At 39.2% G+C, this 19,359-nt stretch overlaps 1 protein-coding gene across 3 annotated transcripts in view; it reads left to right on the top strand.

Moving 5' to 3' along the window:
• LOC117987008 (uncharacterized) overlaps nucleotides 1-15,018 on the top strand; it is a 46,604-nt gene extending 31,586 nt beyond the window's left edge. For all 3 annotated transcript variants that reach the window (XM_069502342.1, XM_069502343.1, XM_034973965.2), the window contains 4 exons: nucleotides 4,069-4,188; nucleotides 10,464-10,578; nucleotides 11,569-11,725; nucleotides 13,144-15,018. In XM_069502342.1, the coding sequence (XP_069358443.1) occupies nucleotides 4,069-4,188; nucleotides 10,464-10,578; nucleotides 11,569-11,725; nucleotides 13,144-13,273 (522 nt within the window). In that variant the 3' untranslated portion in view covers nucleotides 13,274-15,018. The remainder of the gene's footprint in view (nucleotides 1-4,068; nucleotides 4,189-10,463; nucleotides 10,579-11,568; nucleotides 11,726-13,143) is intronic.
• The last annotated feature ends 4,341 nt before the right edge of the window (nucleotides 15,019-19,359 follow it).

Here is a 19,359-nt window from a genome sequence, read left to right on the forward strand (position 1 = left end):
TGTACTTTAGTATTTAATAACACTATTCCAGTCTATTCCACTACTATACTAATTACAATAATCAATAATGTCAATTATAATAATCAAGCAATGACACGCAGTATGACACGGCTTCAAAATGAGCTTCAAAATGATTAAATGTTTTTTTATTCGTGGTTTTTTTACAATTTGACAATTTTTCATGCACACTTTGAAACTTTTTTGATTTGACCTATGGTCCCTATGCAATCTGCAAATGCGTGAAATATGGAAATCTTGAAATCATGAATAGATCTTAAATGTCGCTGACCTCTACCAATACACGTACGCTGGACTTACGATTGCTGAGCTGTTTTTGAAGGAACTCTCTTTTCGCGACACTGATAGCAGCAGTGATAACGCGTACAGACCGTTCACTATAATTTTTCCCCTGCTGTCATGTTGGCACCATTGCTTTGTTTGCTTTATTCCTCATAACTTAAGGTTTATATTGTGTGATTTGCGATGGTGCCAATATAACGTCAGGGAACAAGTTATAGTGAACGGTCTGTACTCGTAACTAAACTAATTTGACACAAAGTGTCAATTTTAATCCTCGGTACTATCGATGGGGTGTTACGAATCTGCGCAAAAAATAACTCTCATTTTGTATTCCACACCTTTTCTAGCGTACTTCTATACAGGGTGCAACCAGAACGTAGCAAAAACAAAGGTGATGATAGTTTACTGTTGGTTACTGATATGATACAACAAAAAAACGCGAAAATAAATAAAAATTCTTCATTTTGTACATGTTAACGATATATTGGAAATAAAATATCTGACTGACGCTAGGGGTCAACGTACGTTGCGGAAGTAGGCCACTCGGAGTCAATGCTGCGTCGTAGCTGGGGCATTGACCCGAGTTTTGCACGCTATACATTGCGGGTGTGAAAAATACTAAATCACTGAAACTACAAAATGAAACAAATGGTTATTGGTATTGGATTGTGTTTAGGTAGTATAACAATAACGCTAAGTTTTTGCTAGCGTTGGTTATACTCAGCTGTATGTCCATTTTACTGTTAAATAAATACCCATTAAATGTGTCTAACTTGAACGTGGAATTGCCAGGGCTTACCAAAGCCAACATCATTTCAAACTTCGTAGCAATGTTAGCAAAGTACAATAAACTCGATTTTAATATTTGCTTTTATTTCATTTTCTCTCGAACAATAAAATCAAGCAAAGAGAGTGGAATGTTCGTGAATAAAATATGAAGTTAAGTTTAGTAGTATTACGCGATTTACGAGGACGTGTGACCTAGTTGTGACAACGTAGGTAGGTATATCAATCGGTTGCGATTGTTAAGCAACGTTGAACCAAGTCGGTAACTGGATGGGTGGCCGCCGACCTATACCTAATAATATATGTGATTTAGTAAAATATTTTTTTGTGAATAGATTTTAATTTTTTTTTGTGATGTATCTAACCATAAATACACGGTTTTCGGGTGTTTTCCTTTAATTATGCTTATAAGACATACTTCTTCTGTCTTTCATTATTCTAGGTCAACGTGAAGTACCCCATGAATATACTCTAGGCATAATAATACTTAATTAATTATACGGACTGTTCATTGTTCTGGTATTAATCAAGAGACGCGAATGGGTGCATTAATTAATAAAGCCTTATTGCGGTTGCTTCATTTGATTTCTGATGCTATCGAGCAAATCTATACTAATAAATGCGGAAATGTGTCTGTCTGTCTATCAGTTATTTTTACGTGCCCTTCTTCTTCTTCTTCTTCGCTCTGGGCTGGTTTCCGCACTTAAACGTTTCCGTCTGTTGTGCGTGCATTGCCCCTCCCCGCCGAAGTTTTTACGTGCCCTATCGGCATAACTGATTTTGACGCAAGTTTTCCCCAGAAAATCAAAGAATACGCAGGGAATTTTCAAAAAACCTAAATCCACGCCGACGAAATCACGGGCATCGTCTATTTTGTGCAGAGATAGCTTGCAGTCCGAGACCGGGAAAATAAGGCTACTTTTTATCCCGGAAAATCTAAGAGTTTCCACGGGATTTCAAAAACATTAATCCACGCGGGCAATTTAGCAATTATTTCTGAGCTAATATCATACCTTCTTCATCTTCACGCTTTGCCCCAACTTCTTCTTCATCGTAGCTGGAATCTGAAGAATGTTCTTCAACTTTTTTGGCCTGTTCTGGTTCTTCATCACTCTCGGAATCGCTCATTTCTTCTGAAAACACATGAATTACTTTATTTTTGAACCCTTTTAAAGTTTTCGGAATTGAATTTTGATGCTCAGTCCGAAATGAAAATTTATAAAAGGGTGTTCCGGTTGCGTAAATAACACGAGTTCACGAAAGGTTAGTTAGTTCGTCAAACACACATCATACCACAGACAGACAATTTTATTTATTTATTTTTATGTACCAACCTATAAAATAGTTCAACGGTTAAAGGTGCGGACTGAAATCCGAAAGGTCGCCGGTTCAAACCCCACCCGTTGCACTATACTCTCCTATACCCATAGCACAAGCTTCACGCTTAATTGCAGGGGAAGGAAGAATGTTAGTCAAGGGCCATAGCTAAAAAAAAGTGTGCAAAGATAGTTGATAATTTAGTTGATACTAAGGCTAAGCACACACATCATCAACCGATAGACGTCCACTGCTGGACATAGGTCTCTTGTAGGGACTTCCACACGCCACGATCTTTCACCCCCTGAATCCAGCGGCTCCCTGCGACTCGTCTGATGTCGTCCGTCCACCTAGTGGGGGTACGACATCAGACAGTCCACCTAGCGGAAACTTTTTTTTAAATAGAGATAGCGAGCAAATAGGCAGGCGGTTCACCTGATCTTAAGTGATTACCGCCGCCCATGAACATTTGCAGCACCAGAGGAACCTCCGATACGTTGCCGGCCTTTTAGGAATTTGTTGGTCCGCCCCTTGAACAACCCCATGTTGAAACCTAATTGGTACAGCTACACCTAGGTAAGTATCTAATAGAAACTATGACTTTAGCTTGACTAGGTATGACTTACCTTGTGCCTACCAAAGTACTTTCGACCTTCTTCGTCAGTTTAATAATATATTGAATATCGTTAATATTCAGAGAGTGTTAAGTATCTATAATCTCGGATTAGTTGGTAAACGAATGTCAGTTGCCAAGCAAACTTGCCTTGCCTACCTACCTATCTACGCAAGCGCACTGGCAACTTCACAAGACGGCATTATACATCAAGCGAGAAAAAATAAAAAATGTACGTACGTACGCATGACAGCGTGGCCGCCATGTTAATTCCGACTGTGACGTCACATAGATTGAAATTGTAATGTATTTCACGAAGAAAACACCGTTGCTTACTAATCCGTATGACGTCCTGACAGCTCATGAACCTAAAAAGATAGCGGGGTAGCTTTTCGCGGCGAAATTTTACATGCAAAATTTAAATGTATTTTTATTGCCCTTATCGATTAGAATAAAAAATTATAATTTTTTTTGGTTGTTTATTTAGGGATCAATTAATGAAACTTTTCAAAAAAGGGTAAAATACCCTATTTAGATATTTAAATAAACATAATATTTTCATTAGTAGGTATTATCATAGTCTATGTATTTTATTGAACATTTGTGCGACGCACTCATAATACTTATTACAACCTTATGGAAGGTCTGAGTAATTTAAGCTGTTACATGAGCAAAGTAGCGACCCTCCGCTTTTCGGGCAATTAAACAAACAAAGGCATGAATTCGTACAACGACGCACTGTACTTATAGTAAATATAAGAGCCTATGGAGTAAGGACTAAATTACAGGAGGTACCTATTTGACAAATGTTAAAAGTATATTCATATGGTGGCTTGACTCCGGACTGACGTCACATGGATTGGTAAGCAACGGTGTTTTCTTTGAGAAATTCATTACAATTTCAATCCATGTGACGTCACAGTATTAAAAGAAAAAAAATATGTGGAAATACAATTATGTGAAGATGGTTTTAGACCACTAGCGCCTAGTAAGGGTACTTGTAATGAATAAAAATAATAGTATTATATATTAATTTATTTCAATGATTGCAGGCAGCATTATCACACCGCAAGGAGTCGGCGGCACCGCTGACGGCAGAGAGGGACGGCACGATCTTCCGTCACCCTCTGTCGTACCCCCTCGCATTGGTGCTACGACTTCGAGTTTTGCAGGTAATATTCATTAGATTCATCATCATCATTATCAACCGATAGACCTCTACACTTGGACATAGGTCTCTTATAGGGATTTCCACGCGCCACGCTCTTGAGCTGCCTGAATCCAACGGTTCCCTGCGATTCGTTTGATGTCATCTGTACCCGTAGTACAAGATTTTACGTCTCACCAAACCAAACCAAATTCGAGAGTCGAAATACTTCCGCGTTACAGTAAACTGGATCTTAAATGCCTTGTTTTAAAGCTCAAGTTTGTCTACACTTCTACTGCCAGCGCACCAAGCGGAAACATTGCGAAATTAAAATCAGTGGCATTGAATATTTGACTTCAATTCAAGGCTGTTTAGGTCCATTTTACTGTAACGCGGAAGTATTTCGACTCTCGAATTTGGTTTCGTTTGGTGAGACGTAAAATCTTGTACTACGGGTACAGTCCACCTAGTTGGGGTTTCCACCATTCTAGCGCCTTAGCATCCCAACGCCCATCGGTCTTTTGAACTACTTGTGCCCTGTCCATTATTACTTCAGCTTCGCAAGCTCTGTTACTCTGGTTCTCTACGGATCCAGTCATTTTTAGGGTTCCGTACCTCAAAAGAAAAAACGGAACCCTTATAGGATCACTTTATTGTCTGTCTGTCAAGAAACCTACAGGGTACTTCCCGTTGAGCTAGAATCATGAAATTTGGCAGGTAGGTAGGTCTTATAGCTGACATTAGGGGAAAAATCTGAAAACCGTGAATTTGTGGTTACATCACACAGAAAAAATTTAATTGTGTTCATAAACTAATAATTAGGATTTTTAATGTTCGAAGTAAGATAACTATATCAAATGGGGTATCATATGAAATGGCTTCAACTGTGCATTCTAAAACAGATTTTTATTTAATTTTTATGCATCATAGTTTTTGAATTATTGTGCAAAATGTAGAAATAATAAGAGTACAGTACGGAACCCTCATTGCGCGAGCCTGACTCGCACTTGACCGGTTTTTTTTTTTTAGTAAAAATAGGGAACAAACGAGCATGCGGGTCACCTGATGCTAAGTGATTACCGCCGCTCATGAACATTTGCAGTACCAGAGGAACCGCCAATGCGTTGCGAACTTTTCTGGAATTTGTTGGTCCGCCCTTTGAATAACCCCATTTATTTATTTATTTTATTTATTTTATATCTAATTAGAACGGCAGTGCCACTTACACTAACTAGATGATTAATAATAAATTTAAATACAAATAAAGGTACAAGAAAAAAGACATAAAATACAAAACGATAAAAAATCAAAGAATTTTGAATATGTACGCTGAGAACATTGAATGACATATTCATGCAATGCTCTCAGCGTACTTCAGTAACTCCCGAACCAGTATTATAGACCCATCATTAAATGGGTCCCATTGAGCATTATTGTCCAAAAGCGCGTTGAATGATGCTAATGAACGGGGTATAGGTGACATAGATCTAGCAACAGTGCGATGATGTGGGACCACGAAAAGTTTATTTTTTCGTGGACGAAGATTACTGTTGGATTCAGGGACACGTATGCGACACAGTTGGTCATGAAGTTCTGGAGCATTAACATCTCCTCGCAAAATTTGACACATAATTTTGAGTTGGTCGCAAATGCGTCTGACCTCCAGGGAGTTGAAACCTAAGCAACCTAGCAGAAATTTGGTTGGGTATAGGAAAGGGTAATATCCATAGCAACGTTTATACAGGTATCTTAGGAAGGCCTTCTAGTAATCTAGTGGCAACACCGCCGAAGGGAGTTGGTTCTATAGTTTGCATGTGCGTGGAAAAAAGGATCTGGCACACCCGTTGGTCGAAGTGCACCAGGAACCCAGGTCACCCAGGTGGTGTGTGTGGTGAGCGCTCATTTCTTCTTTAGCTGACCTACCTAACTATTATATTAGAAAACGTAATCCTCTGTACAAAATATTATTCTAAGCAACGCAACGTTTAATTACTTAGGAAGCCCAGAAAGCCATCTTTGCGATTATCTTAATTAATATTCCGATCTTAATCCTATGATTAAGAATGAAATATTAATTAAGATAATCGCTAAAAGGATTTCAATGGTGAAATCCTGTGGGATGGCATAGCTTTGACTTGAATTTCAGATTAAATCTTCTAAACTCGATCTAAAAGAGTAGGTAGGTAATAAATAATAAGCTGAAGTGGCAATGGGCAGGGCACATAGTTTGTAAAACCGATAGACGTTGGGGTCTCAAGGTGCTGGAATGGCGACCTCGCACCGGAAGACGCAGTGTTGGACGACCCCCCACTAGGTGGACGGACTACATCAGACGAGTCGCAGGGAGTCGCTGGATTCAGGCGGCGCAAAACCGTGGTGTGTGGAAGTCCCTACAGGAGACCTATGTACAGGTGTAAACGTCTATCGGTTGATGATGACGATGATGACCTTATTTAAAATTCTGTGTTCACCCTCGCTCATTTCTTGAACCGCACAATCTTCAATATGTAATATTGTATGGAACACCAGAAACGCTTTCATATCCCGACGCCCGTGTCGGAAAGTAATTGGATTTCCCGAACAGAGATTTGAGCCATTTATGATTCTACTTGATGCGTCATTGATCTGGGAACTTTGTTGAACAAAGGGACCCTCTAATTGAATATCGATACCTTTTTTATTGATGACTAGGTAAGTAAGTTCCAATTTGTGCGAAAATCTCATTTGAACTCAGGCTGAGATCTATAGAGCGTACTTTGATTTTGCTCAGACGTTAAAATGAGACAGATTTAGTCAGCAGTATACCTAACACTGACCCGTTTTAGTGTGAACAAATTATTCAAAGTGCACTTTATAGATCTCAGGCTGCCTTGCAAGCCTATTTATAAGCCACAGTTAGGTTAAGAATAAAAATCGTGATTTTTTAATATTATTCTCTTTAACAATGAGTTCTAGCCCCATAAACTACCGCTATACAAAAAATCACGTCATTTTATTACTACAGTCATAGACTCTACTGTGCCTTTTATTTTTAACGCTGGGAAATTCGTTTACGCATCCCCCCTCCTGGAAGCCAGCCAGCCAACTGGAGGGAAGGTATGTGGAACTCGCCGGCGAGAGGCGACCGGAATACCCACTAAAACCCAGCGGCATTCCTGCACGTCGCCTGGCGACTGGGTCACGTGAACGGCGAAGCAAACCACCGCGACCCCAGTCAGTGACATCCGCTGAGGCGGACCCTCCACCGGGGACCCCGCTCACGAGGTCCCCACACCGCACGTCCGAGGCGCACCGACCAAGTGCGTGCGCCTCCCGACCCGGGGACCCAACGGGCGACAACTGCACACTCCGCGCACGTCGCCCGCGTCCCATCCTCCGCCTCGTCCGCTGTGCCCTCTGCTAGTCAGAGGGACACCCGGGGAAACCTTCCCCCTGCCAGGTCATTAGCCATGGTTAACAATATCCCCGAAAAGAGATTATTATTAGCCATGTTACCGGGGTGCACCGACCCGAATACTGCTCGAGTCTGAATACTGCAGCACCCAGGCACACTGGGAGGTTACCTGGCTGGCACCCCAAGACCCTACTGTAACTACGCTAGCAGAGTGAACTATATAGTTACCTAGTGTGCGTAAAACAAGTACATAGTCCAATTTCGTAAAACCTGCATCAATCATTATTGCAATCTCAATTGTTCTGATTGGCTGAATTTGTGCGATTCTTGTTGCAACAATGCATTGTAGCCAATAGTGAGCGAGCGTCAACCAATAGGTGATTGGGATCGTGACATTGTAGCTGTCATTCTACCGCAATCTCGCAGCAGTTCACGAGGCGTATGACTGCGCACTTTAAAATTGAAATAGATCCCAGCATTCCCAGTTGAGCTAGTGTATTACTTTGTAGTCTATGCCGGATGCCCGTAACTTCAGATTGGACTATTTATTTTGCGCGCATTACAACTTCACTGCCACGTTTGTTATCTTGAAACTTATACGATAAGGGCTCTTTACTCAAAGGTAAATATCCAAAGCTAACTCCCCTTTGAAACCAGGCAACTTTGAAAGTTAAATTGGAAAGCTTACACCTACAGTTGAAAGTTGAAACACCGCCAAAGTTCATACAAAACAGAATGCGACGTGCTGGCTAGTGCGGGTGGTGTTTTTTTTCAACAAGTTTTTACTTTTTAATTAAGTTTGCTAACCAGGTTTTCACGGTGGCTTACTTTTAATTATTTGTTAAACCTGTTACTGGGGAAAGTTGGCTTTAGAGCTACATTTGAATTTTAATGTGTATTTTTTATATTCTAAAATATTTTGTACAGTGCGCAGCCGAAAGTAATGTACATCGGCCTTTAGAATAATATTTCGGCTTTGTGGAGCCTTGTCTCTACAAAGCCACAATACTTTCTTGTACATGTACTGTGATACATTTTCTGACAGACTTTTATAAAAAGGTATAGACAGGTACAGGTAGGATATAGCGCTGATAGCATTAAGACGTCAGCTTTCTATTCTGAGGGTCCGGGGTTGGACCTCAGGCTGAGTTTGTTGTGGGCTCTTCTCAGACTTGGGCGCGTTTGGAACCCTCGTAGCTTTCATTTTAAGTTAACGTAATTAAAATTATCACCACTATCTGAAAAACATCCTTAAGAAATCTGCATGCCTGAAAGTATGTACCTACTCTATAATGTTCTCAAAGATGTGTGAAGTCTGCCAATCCGTATTTTTCCTGTGTGATGGACTATGACCAGTAGTGGGCCGGTGATGGGTTGAGATGAAGATGAAGTGCATACATTTTTGATCACTTACATTTTAACTAGTAACTCTAATCTAAATTTTGTTTTGATGTGTATTTTATGTAGGTAAATGATGTCATCACTAGCCATACTATAAATGCAAAAAAGTGTTTGTTTGACGGTTTATTGGTTTGTCCTTCAATCACTAGCTAATAAAATGATTGGCTCGATTTATCAGACTAAAGTTTAAAGATTTTCCACGACCGAATTATCACCAGTTTCTATTTTTCCCGATGTTGATTTTGCCAGCGTGTGTTTGTATAACATAACCGTATAAACTGTTAGGAATTAGGAGCAGAGCAAATCATCGCCGCTTATTTATAACACGATCGTGAAGGCGGTTTTAGATCAGCAGGGTGATTCGCTAACTCAGTGTCGTCTTACAGTGTGATATAGCCACCGTGCTTTTTTTTTGTTATAGACTAGCGCTTGGCTGCAATCAGACCTGATGGCAAGTGATGATGCAGCCTAAGATGGAGCGCGCTTGCCTAGAAGATGCTTTTTTTTTAAATAGAGATAGCGAGCAAACGAGCAGGCGGGTCACCTGATGTTAAGTGATGACCGCCGCCCATGAACATTTGCAGCACCAGAGCAACCGCCGATGCGTTGTCGGCTTTTTAGGAATTTGCTGATCCGCCCCTTGAATAACCCCATGTTGTAAACTAGTGGGAACACCGCCGATGGGAGTTGGTTCCACAGTTTGCATGTGCGTGAAAAGAAGGATCTGGCACAGCGCACGGTTGAAGTGCACCAGACACCCAGGTGGTGAGGGTGAAATTCTTTACGGTGGCGGGGGGTGCGGTTGTAGAAAAATGAGGGTGGAATGAGCTCAGAAAGCTCTTCAGAGCACTCCCCATTATAAAGGCGATAGAACACACATAGAGAGCTAACGTCTCTGCGATGCTCCAGGCTTTCTAGCGAGCCGGCTAGTTTGGGATCGTCCACAAGTCGAACAGCCCGCCTTTGGATCCGATCAAATGGAAGGAGTTGGGGTGCTCCAGCCCAAAGGTGAGAGCAGTACTCCATGTGTGGGCGGACTTGCGCTTTATAGAGTAGGAGCCTGTTCACCTGTGCTTATTCACTCTCGACTTGAAGGTACCTACCCATATTGTGTTCCAAATCTAAGCGGTGCTTATAGGACTATCGCACGATGTCTCCGCATAAAATAGACTACCGTACTTATGCTGCTTTAGGCCTGAATAAATACTTCAATAGCTGGTTTATTATTTTCGACTTTTTACACTGATTATAATCTTATTTTAAAGGTACAAAATTATCTTTCTTACTTGATTGGAATCACATCTGAATTTCGATTATGACAAGATGGCGGAAACCATAGAAGAAAAGTATAGAGATCAGTGACCAACCATAGATACCTACAAAAAAGGAGATAATGAAACAGGACTCCGTATTGTAGCATGTCGCATTGTCGCATGTCGCATTGTCGCATGTCGCATTGTCGCATGTTGTTGCTCCGACCTTAACAAGACATCAATTTGTTGCAGATCGTATGCGGCATTTCCACGCTGGTGATGGGCAGTGTTGCGTTCATCGAGGAGCGCCACAAGTTCAACATGGGGCTCGGTATACCAGCCGGAAGCCTAAGCGTGCTAGCAGCAGGTAAGGCCATCTGGCCCAAAATACATGTTGTATATATGTACCGCAAATTGCTAATGCGCGTGGTTGCCATTTTAGTGACATTCATTCATTTTTGTTTTCATTCATTTTCATTGACAGGCATTCCGAACCAGTGGTAGATGCATCCGACTATTCGTAAGTACTTGTAAAAGTTTATTCGAATAAAAAAGATTTCTATTTTATTTTATTTTTATTTATTTTCAGCCGACGTCAAAATGACGTTATTTCGATATTAATGAGACATAGTTCCAGCGAATAGCAATAGCAATTTGTGGGACTTATAGTACGCGGCAGATCGAGATGGGAATCGTGGTGGGAACGGCCCGCCACAGCTCCCGCGCTAATTCAGTGCGGGATAGCGCTGGTGACGTGCGGGTATGCGGGGCGTCCCCCCCGCCTCATGTCCTGATTGCCATCTTGACCTGTCGCGTACTACAATTAGAACGCTTGCGAAAACTGCGCTTTTATTGTACAACTTAAACACAATCCGTGCAAAACTCGGGGTCGATGCCCTGACTACGACGCAGCTTTGATCACGCGGCATTTATTTACGCAACGTTCGTTGATCTCTAGCGTCAGACAGATTGCAACATCATACATTGTGAACTTTTAAAAAATGCAGGTTTCTTCGTTGCGTTTTTTGTGCTATCTTATCAGTAATCATCATATCACCTGCTTGCGTTCTAATAACACTCAGTATATCTATACTAATATTACAAAAGATTGTAAGTTTGTTTGTAGGGGGTATAATCTCTGGAAATACTGAACCGATTCTTCTTTCACCAACTTCATTATTCCTGAGTAACATATACTATGTTTTATCTCCAAAAAAAATAGAGATCCCTACGAAAATTGTAATACCCGTACGATGCCGAAGCGGGTCGCTAATAAATAATAATCTATTCATAAAAATTCAAATGTAATTTGCTTTGGTTTCTACCAACTTTAATTATTATTTTTATTGTTATTTAGCGGTGTCCATACATACGTCACGTGGTTGGGGCGTCTCCAACGGTACTAGCGCGGGTATAGCAGCGGCGATACTGTGGGCTGCTTCCAGCTGTCTTCTGATAGCATTGATAGTGCAATGCTCAAGGACCATACTCGACCCGCCTGGCTTCAATCACGGGTAAGATGTATAGAACTGCCTCTTGTGCTAGCGCGGGCATAGCAGCAGCGATACTGTGGGCTGCATCCAGCTGTCTTCTGATAGCATTGATAGTGCAGTGCTCAAGGACCATACTCGACCCGCCTGGCTTCAACCACGGGTAAGATGAATCAGCACTCCACACCACACTCGGTACATCTATCCACTTAGCTTTGCACGGCTCCAGGTTTTTTTTAAAATTATTTATAGACTAGCGCTTGGCTTCAATCAGACCTGGTGGCAAGTGATAATGCAGCCTAAGATGGAGCGCGCTTGCCTAGAAAATGTCTATTCACTCTTGACTCTAAGGTACCCATATTATAATTGGAGGGGAAAACTGATGCTGTAAGAGTGTTCCAAATCTTAGGGGTTCGAATCAGAAATGAGGAGGCAAATTGCTTCGTACGTATCCGTGCAATTTCGACTACGTACGATGTACCTTGATAATCAATATTTATAATAAATTCATTAGTATTTTAATGCCGCAAGTGTTCTGTAAAAGTACAAAATGCTTACAGGTGAAACGAATAATTGAATAATATAATTTCGTAAGTGCGGTGGCGTGTGGGCGTGAACGCTAAAGTAATTAACTTTGGCTCGGCATTAAATTAGTGGCGCACCAGAGAGGCATAAAGACATAACATAATTAGCGTATTTTACAACAGTCTTACCTTAAAATACTTATTAGTACCTACGTTGTTGGCTCAGTGAACCAAAGATAATCTAAGATTATATAGAGAGAGCCAGCGCGTGCCAGACTTTGGTTATTTTATGAAAACTGAAAATTTCTGTGCATTGTGGGCTCTTCTCAGACCTGGGCGCGTTTGGAACCCTCGTAGCTTTAGTTTTAAGTTCGCGTAAAAATTATCCCCAGTATATCAAATCTGCATCTTACAAATGCAACAACCGACTATCAAAAAGTGTAATTTATTACCTATTTTGAATAAACTTTTTTGACTTTGACTTTGACTTTGATCCATTATGGCTGTTGTAATTGACTTTACTCAGACTTTACTAAGAGTTAAAATGTGACAGAGTTATGTTTTTTTCTGTTAAAAGCATGTTTAAAGTGTTTAAACACTAGTCATTTTAATCGATTAAGCCAGATGGAGTAAAAAAGTAACAAACGAAGGACAGACAGACACACTTCTGCGTTTATAATAATACTTAGGTAACAGATACCTGCCGTGTGCTACTAAAAAAGAACGTCTCTAATGCATTATTTCAATGGTCTTAAACCATCTTCGCATTATTGCCTTGCCAATGAAACTGGTTTGGGGCACATCAGTTTCAAAGTCTATAACAGACACAGGTAGAAACATATTTGCGTTTTATATATTAGGATAATTATATGAAAATATGAAATACTTATATTTTACTGAAAAAGAGTTTTATCGCAGGGACGGCCCCGACGAAGAAGCAAAGCCGTCATCGCGCGACCTAGTCGTCATAGCGTGCGTGCAAATCGCTCTCGCTGCTGCGACGCTGCTGAGTGCGGTGATCTGCGCACGCATCGACTGCAGCGCATGACGCGAGCCGGCGGGCACGCTCGCGCGGCGCCGCGTCAGCGAGGCGCCCGCCTCCGCGCCCGCTCCCGCTCCCAGCGTGCCCCCGCCCGATGCTGAACGCGATAAAGGTGGACGCGTCGCCTGGCTTATTTAGACTTTTATTACACTTTTACTTAGTGACGATTATCCTTCTTTTCTACTTGCATCGGAATTAATAGTCTAGATAGGGGCTTCTTTAGAGGACGATTCAGACGACATGTGTCATAAACAACCTTTCATAGGAGATGGACGAAAATTGTATGGACTCGTGCCCCAGAATGTACAGAGATGATATACCTAATTATGTGCCATTTAAAAGTAAAAATCTTCTAATTTAAGAAATAAAAGTCGCAAGTTGTTTTGCAGTCGTGGCATCAAGTTTGTGATAGACATAAAAAGACTTCCATCCAGGGCCGTAAAGTAAAAAATAAGGGGAAATCTTGGACAAAATCGATTTAAATTCTAATTATTTTCAATTATTTTCAGCGACTGCTTTTAAATGTAAATAGTTAGGTATTCAAAATTCATTATATATTTTTTCTGAATTTATTATTTTAATATTTGGTCAGCCTGGGGCACATTTTGTCCACCTCGTTTGATGTTGATTGTGTAGAATGTAGATGGTTAGATGGAGCAAAACTTTAGCCATATCGTCAGAGACTTGTAAATAAGCAGTGGTGTGCAGTTCATAGAGGTATAAAAGCACTGCTTACCCTACTGGAAATAGCTCATTCTTCATTATGACCTGCTAATAAATAGGTAACTACCTAACTATAATGCCTATGCTAGCTTCGGACCCTGTGCACACCACTGTTAAAATAAGTGATTATTATATAAATATAAATATAAATACGGACATTATGCCTACTTATCTAATGTTTTTCATTTTCTTATATTAATTGATTTTAACTCATTATTATTATAGTAAATGCTATTTTTCTGAAAAATTTATTTTAACATAATTAATTCTGTACAGATGCTTGTATTAATATAATTATTTATTATAGATAACAGGTATTTACAATCAAAAAGATTAGAATATTAAAAAAATACGTAAAAATACGTAAGAATTTAGGAATTATTGTAAATAGTACGTACTTACTACTTAGTAATATCATCGCCTAGGATTTAATTGCATGATATTCAGATGTGAGATCGCAATTTTATATTTTTTAATTATTAATCATTAACTCTAATAGGTGTATCTACGTGACACAAATACAGGGTGTAACCAGAACGCTAGCAAAAAGTTAGCGTTATTGTTATACTACCTAAACACAATCCAATACCAATAACCATTTGTAGTTTTAGTTAATTAGTATTTTTCAAACCGGCAATGTATAGCGTGCAAATCTCGGGTCAATGCCCCGCCGACGACGCGGCATTTACTCCGAGTGGGCTACTTACGGAACCTTCGTTGACCTCTAGCGTCCGTTTTATTTGCAATATATTATCGTGAAATTTTACAAAATATAGGTTTTTTTCGCGTTTTTTTTGTGGTATCATATCACTGATCATCAGTCTTTCCTGACCTGTCTTTGTTTTTGCCAGCGTTCTGGTTACACCCTGTATATTAGTACCTAAGTACCCTGTAGAAGCTTATATACCTACTTCCAGTAGCCTAGTGTTAAAGCTTAAAATACCATAATATAATATGTAGATGTAATGGACTATTTTCTGTTCTACTAATATTGAACTTGTATTTTTGTAATAAAACATTTCTTCATCCTTAGGTATTTTACTTCTACTTCAATCCTATATAAATAGGCCCTTTCAAACAAAACATAGAGTTGAGTAAAGTCCGTACAAAATGAGTTTTCACGTGCCATTTTAACTTTATGTGTCAATTTACTGTCATGTCAAAAGAAGGTACGGTTCCTTTAAAATAAGAATTGAAATTGTAAGGTTCACATATATGGGTTTTTTGCGTTTTGCAGCCAAAATAAGTTAGATTAAATTGTAGATCATGCAATTATTTATAAAAATTGTCTTTACACTTTTTCTCCTAAGAGTCACCGTTTATGAGATGTTACGATTCAAATATGTAGTTGAAAAAGTCGTTTTCTTCATAATTTGCTAAAGTACCCCGCATTTTAACATCACCTACTTTTGACGTAACAGTTGAAATGGCGCGTGAGAACTCATTTTGTAGGCATTATATGTAGTGCTCTCCATCTTTTACCCGTAGTCCGGTTCAGTTGTCCGGTCAACCGAACCACGGAAAAAAAATATTTTCCGTGGATATACGATTTAAAAATACAAATTTAGTGTGGCCACTAAAAAAATTAAATATTTACGTGGTCCGGTTGTCTTGTTTAGGGGAATATAATAGACCATAATATTAAAATACTTAATATATAATATTAATAATAAATAAAATATATATATATATATATATATATATATATATATTTCAGGGTGTTTTTCAGGGTTTTCTGTCTGCGTATATTACACTATGGATTCGGCACTGCCCGGTCTCAACTGATTTTATGAGTGAGGGTCTATAGAATAAATATATTGTTTTATTTGTAACTAGGTTATGCTCGCGACTTCGTCCGCGTGGATTACAAAAATTTCACCCTCTTAGGGGTTGAATCCAAAAATCCTTTCTTAGCGGATGCCTACGCCATAATAGCTATCTGCATGCCCAATTTCAGCCTGATCCGTCCAGTAGTTTGAGCTGTGCGTTGATAGATCAGTCAGTCAGTCAATCAGTCAGTCAGTCACATTTTCCTTTTATATATTTAGAAGATGTAGAACTTAAAACTATCTAATGTTCGCTAGTTTTTCTAAGGCATGGCCTAAAATAATTTCTTCGCAAACCTCTAGTCAAAAATTCTAGGATACTTCCAAAAGTCCTAGAAAGCTGAAATTTGGTATGTAATCACATATGGCTTGAAATCACATATTAACAACGAAAAAATTAAGAAAACAGAAATTTTCCCCCTCCAGCCTCTTGTATGGGGAAGCATATCTGTACATGTACAAATGTATAAAGAAATATGTAGCCTGTTACATAATACTAAATATTAAATTCATGACTCGAATACAAAATACAAATGTTCACACAAACATTAATGCCCCCCGCGGGATTCGAACCAGTAGGTGTGACCTCTGGCTTAGCAGTCATCGTCTATAGAATAGAATAGAATAGAATGTTTTTTTATTCATGTAAACTTTTTACAAGTGCTTATGAATAGTCAGGTAGTTTTAATTTACGTCTCTAACCATAATACATAAATTCGAAAAAAATAAATTAAAAAAAACTATCTAGCTTAAGCACTAGATCTTCCGTGGTCCGGTCAACTGTACCATGGATATAAAAAAATGTTCCATAGTCCGGTTAACTGTACCATGGATAATTTATTTTATCCATAGTCCGGTTGACCGGACAACTGAACCGGACTACGGGTAAAACATCGTGCTCTCCATATTAGGTACCTCTCGCTCCAAGTTGACCGTGAGAGCATGCTTGTGATTTCAATCAACATTTTACAAACGAAACATTATCATCATCATCATGATCAACTCATCACCGGCTCTTTACAGAGCACGGGTATTTTCTCCTAATGCCAGCTATAAAACCCACCTACCTGCCAAATATTAGGATTCTAGGTCAAGGGGAAGTACCCTGTAGGTTTCTTGACAGACCGACAGACAGACAACAAAGTGAGGATAAGGGTTCCGTTTTTCCTTTTGAAGTACGGAACGCTAAAAAACTTGCACTGTATAAAGATAACATAGGGGTGGTTCAGGGGGGGTTATCTCTTTAACGGAAAAAAGATAACCCTAAAAAGTACAAAAAGGATAGACAATCCATTTACAACTGAAGAAAACTTTATCGCATTTTTGTTCCACTTATCGTTGCGAATAAAATGTTGGCGGGGAAGGGTTAAAGCCTTAAATCTGGGTACGAATGAAGTTCATTCGTTTTACACGGGTCCGACGGGGGTTGTTCGGGTTGGTAGAATATCGAGAATTTTATTACTAGGTATTTGAGGGTTAGGTATATTTTAATTCCACATTTTATATTTCATCATCATCATCAGTGGCGTGCAGCTCATAGAGGCATAAACGCACAGCTTACCCTCATTGTAATAAATCAATGCTTATTTTTTTATTATACCCTTACAGCCTTACAAATAAAAAATGTTTAAACCACGTTTATTCAGAGCATATACTAGATATTGTTATGCATAGAATATCCTAGTAATAAGCAGGTAATATTTTCTTACAAATAAACTCGGTATAGCTTCGTATTATCTATTCACTGGTTATGCCGTACAAGATGTATACAAGCCTATAAAAAAGTAAAATTTTGTCTACGGAATTCGTGTTTCTGTCAACAAGCCGTCACTTTGACGCGTAGACTGATGTCTTTGACGTTTATTATTCGTACTTAATTTGATTTTAACCGACTTCCAATTATTGAGGAGATGGATCTCAATTCGGCCCGTTTTTTTTAATGTACCTATGTACATCGTTTTTTTCGAGGTTTCTGGACCGATTTGCAATTTTTTTTTTAATCAACAGGGGATGTTTTCGTAGTGGTCCCATAAAAATTTCTGGATCCAACTCCTTAATCATGATGCTGCAGGGTTACTGCCTGCTTAAGTTATCAAGACTCAGGAAGTGTTCATAGTGAATTAATGTTGTAGGTACCAAGCAACGACTTAATGCTTGCACTGCAAATCCCATCTCCTCAACCCTGATGATGTACAGCACTCCTAAACTATAATGATTCAGGAACTGCGGATGATGCAATATTATTTTTGGTGCCAAGCATAGACTACATCATTGAACTTCGGATCCCAATTCCTCAATCCTGATGCTGCAAGGTATTGAACTCTTAAGCCGTGGGGATTCGAGAACTTTTGATGGTGAATTGATATTTTAGGTATGAAGCAACGGCTTCATGATTACACTCCAAGTTTGGATTCCTCAAACCTGATGATGCATGGTACAGCACTCCTAAACTATAGAGATTCAGGAGCTGTTCCTGGTGAAATAATATTGTTAATGCCAAGCATAGACTTTTTTATTGAATTCCAAGTCCCAACTTTTCAATCCTGATGCTGCAAGGTTCTGAACTCCTAAGCCGTGTGGATTTGCAAAGTTTTGCTGGTGAATTGATATTTTAGGTACCAAGCAATGACCACTAACCGACCGACTTCCAAAACCACTACAAAGACTCCGTTGTCCATTGGCGAAAACATTAATTAATTGTAAGAAAAACACGCAAAAATGGCTAAAAAACAGCACTCTATGACCTGGGAAAACTTAAACTTATTAACTTGCTCTACTTGTTCTATAAATATTAGATTTCAAAATTTTAAAACACCTATGAATGTAATGTAAATACACGATTTTGAGGTTATTCCTAATTTAAACTAGGGTGCGACTAAGTTTAGCGATGGAATAGTGTTAGTATGAAGAGATACGCCGACGTTATGGTAGGTTTAGACTATTCAAATTCAAATTCAAATTTCTTTATTGCGAATATGGGTAAACAGTGCAGATATTACAAAACAAAAAGGTACAGCCAAATTCTGCCTATTAGCATGCAATATGTTATGACTTATGATATACCGAACAACGTGTACATAGTTTTGATTAGTCAAATTAATTACTTCTAAAAAAAAAAAATACAAATTTAAATGATAATGTTACAAATGTCAAAAATTAAAATAAAACTAAAATTTCTCTACAAGGTAATCATTAATCGAGTAATATATTCAGAGTTTATTTGTTGACATTTCGCTTATTCTATGTATATTCTTAGTATAACATTTTATAATGGGTTTATTTGTAAGGCTGTTAATGGTTAACCATTTGTATAACCATTAACCTGCGGTAAAATAAATTCATATCTAAATGCATACCCTGGCTTGAACTCCTGTGCATGCCACTGATCATCATCATCATGATCAACCCATCGCCGGCTCACTACAGAGCACGGGTCTCCTCTCAGAGTGAGAAGGGTTTTGGCCATAGTCTACCACGCTGATGGCCATGTGCGGATTGGTAGACTTCACACACCTTTGAGAACATTATGAAGAACTCTCAGGC

The sequence above is a fragment of the Maniola hyperantus genome, chromosome 12 (genome assembly GCF_902806685.2).
Source record: "Maniola hyperantus chromosome 12, iAphHyp1.2, whole genome shotgun sequence".
Taxonomy (NCBI): domain Eukaryota; kingdom Metazoa; phylum Arthropoda; class Insecta; order Lepidoptera; family Nymphalidae; genus Maniola; species Maniola hyperantus.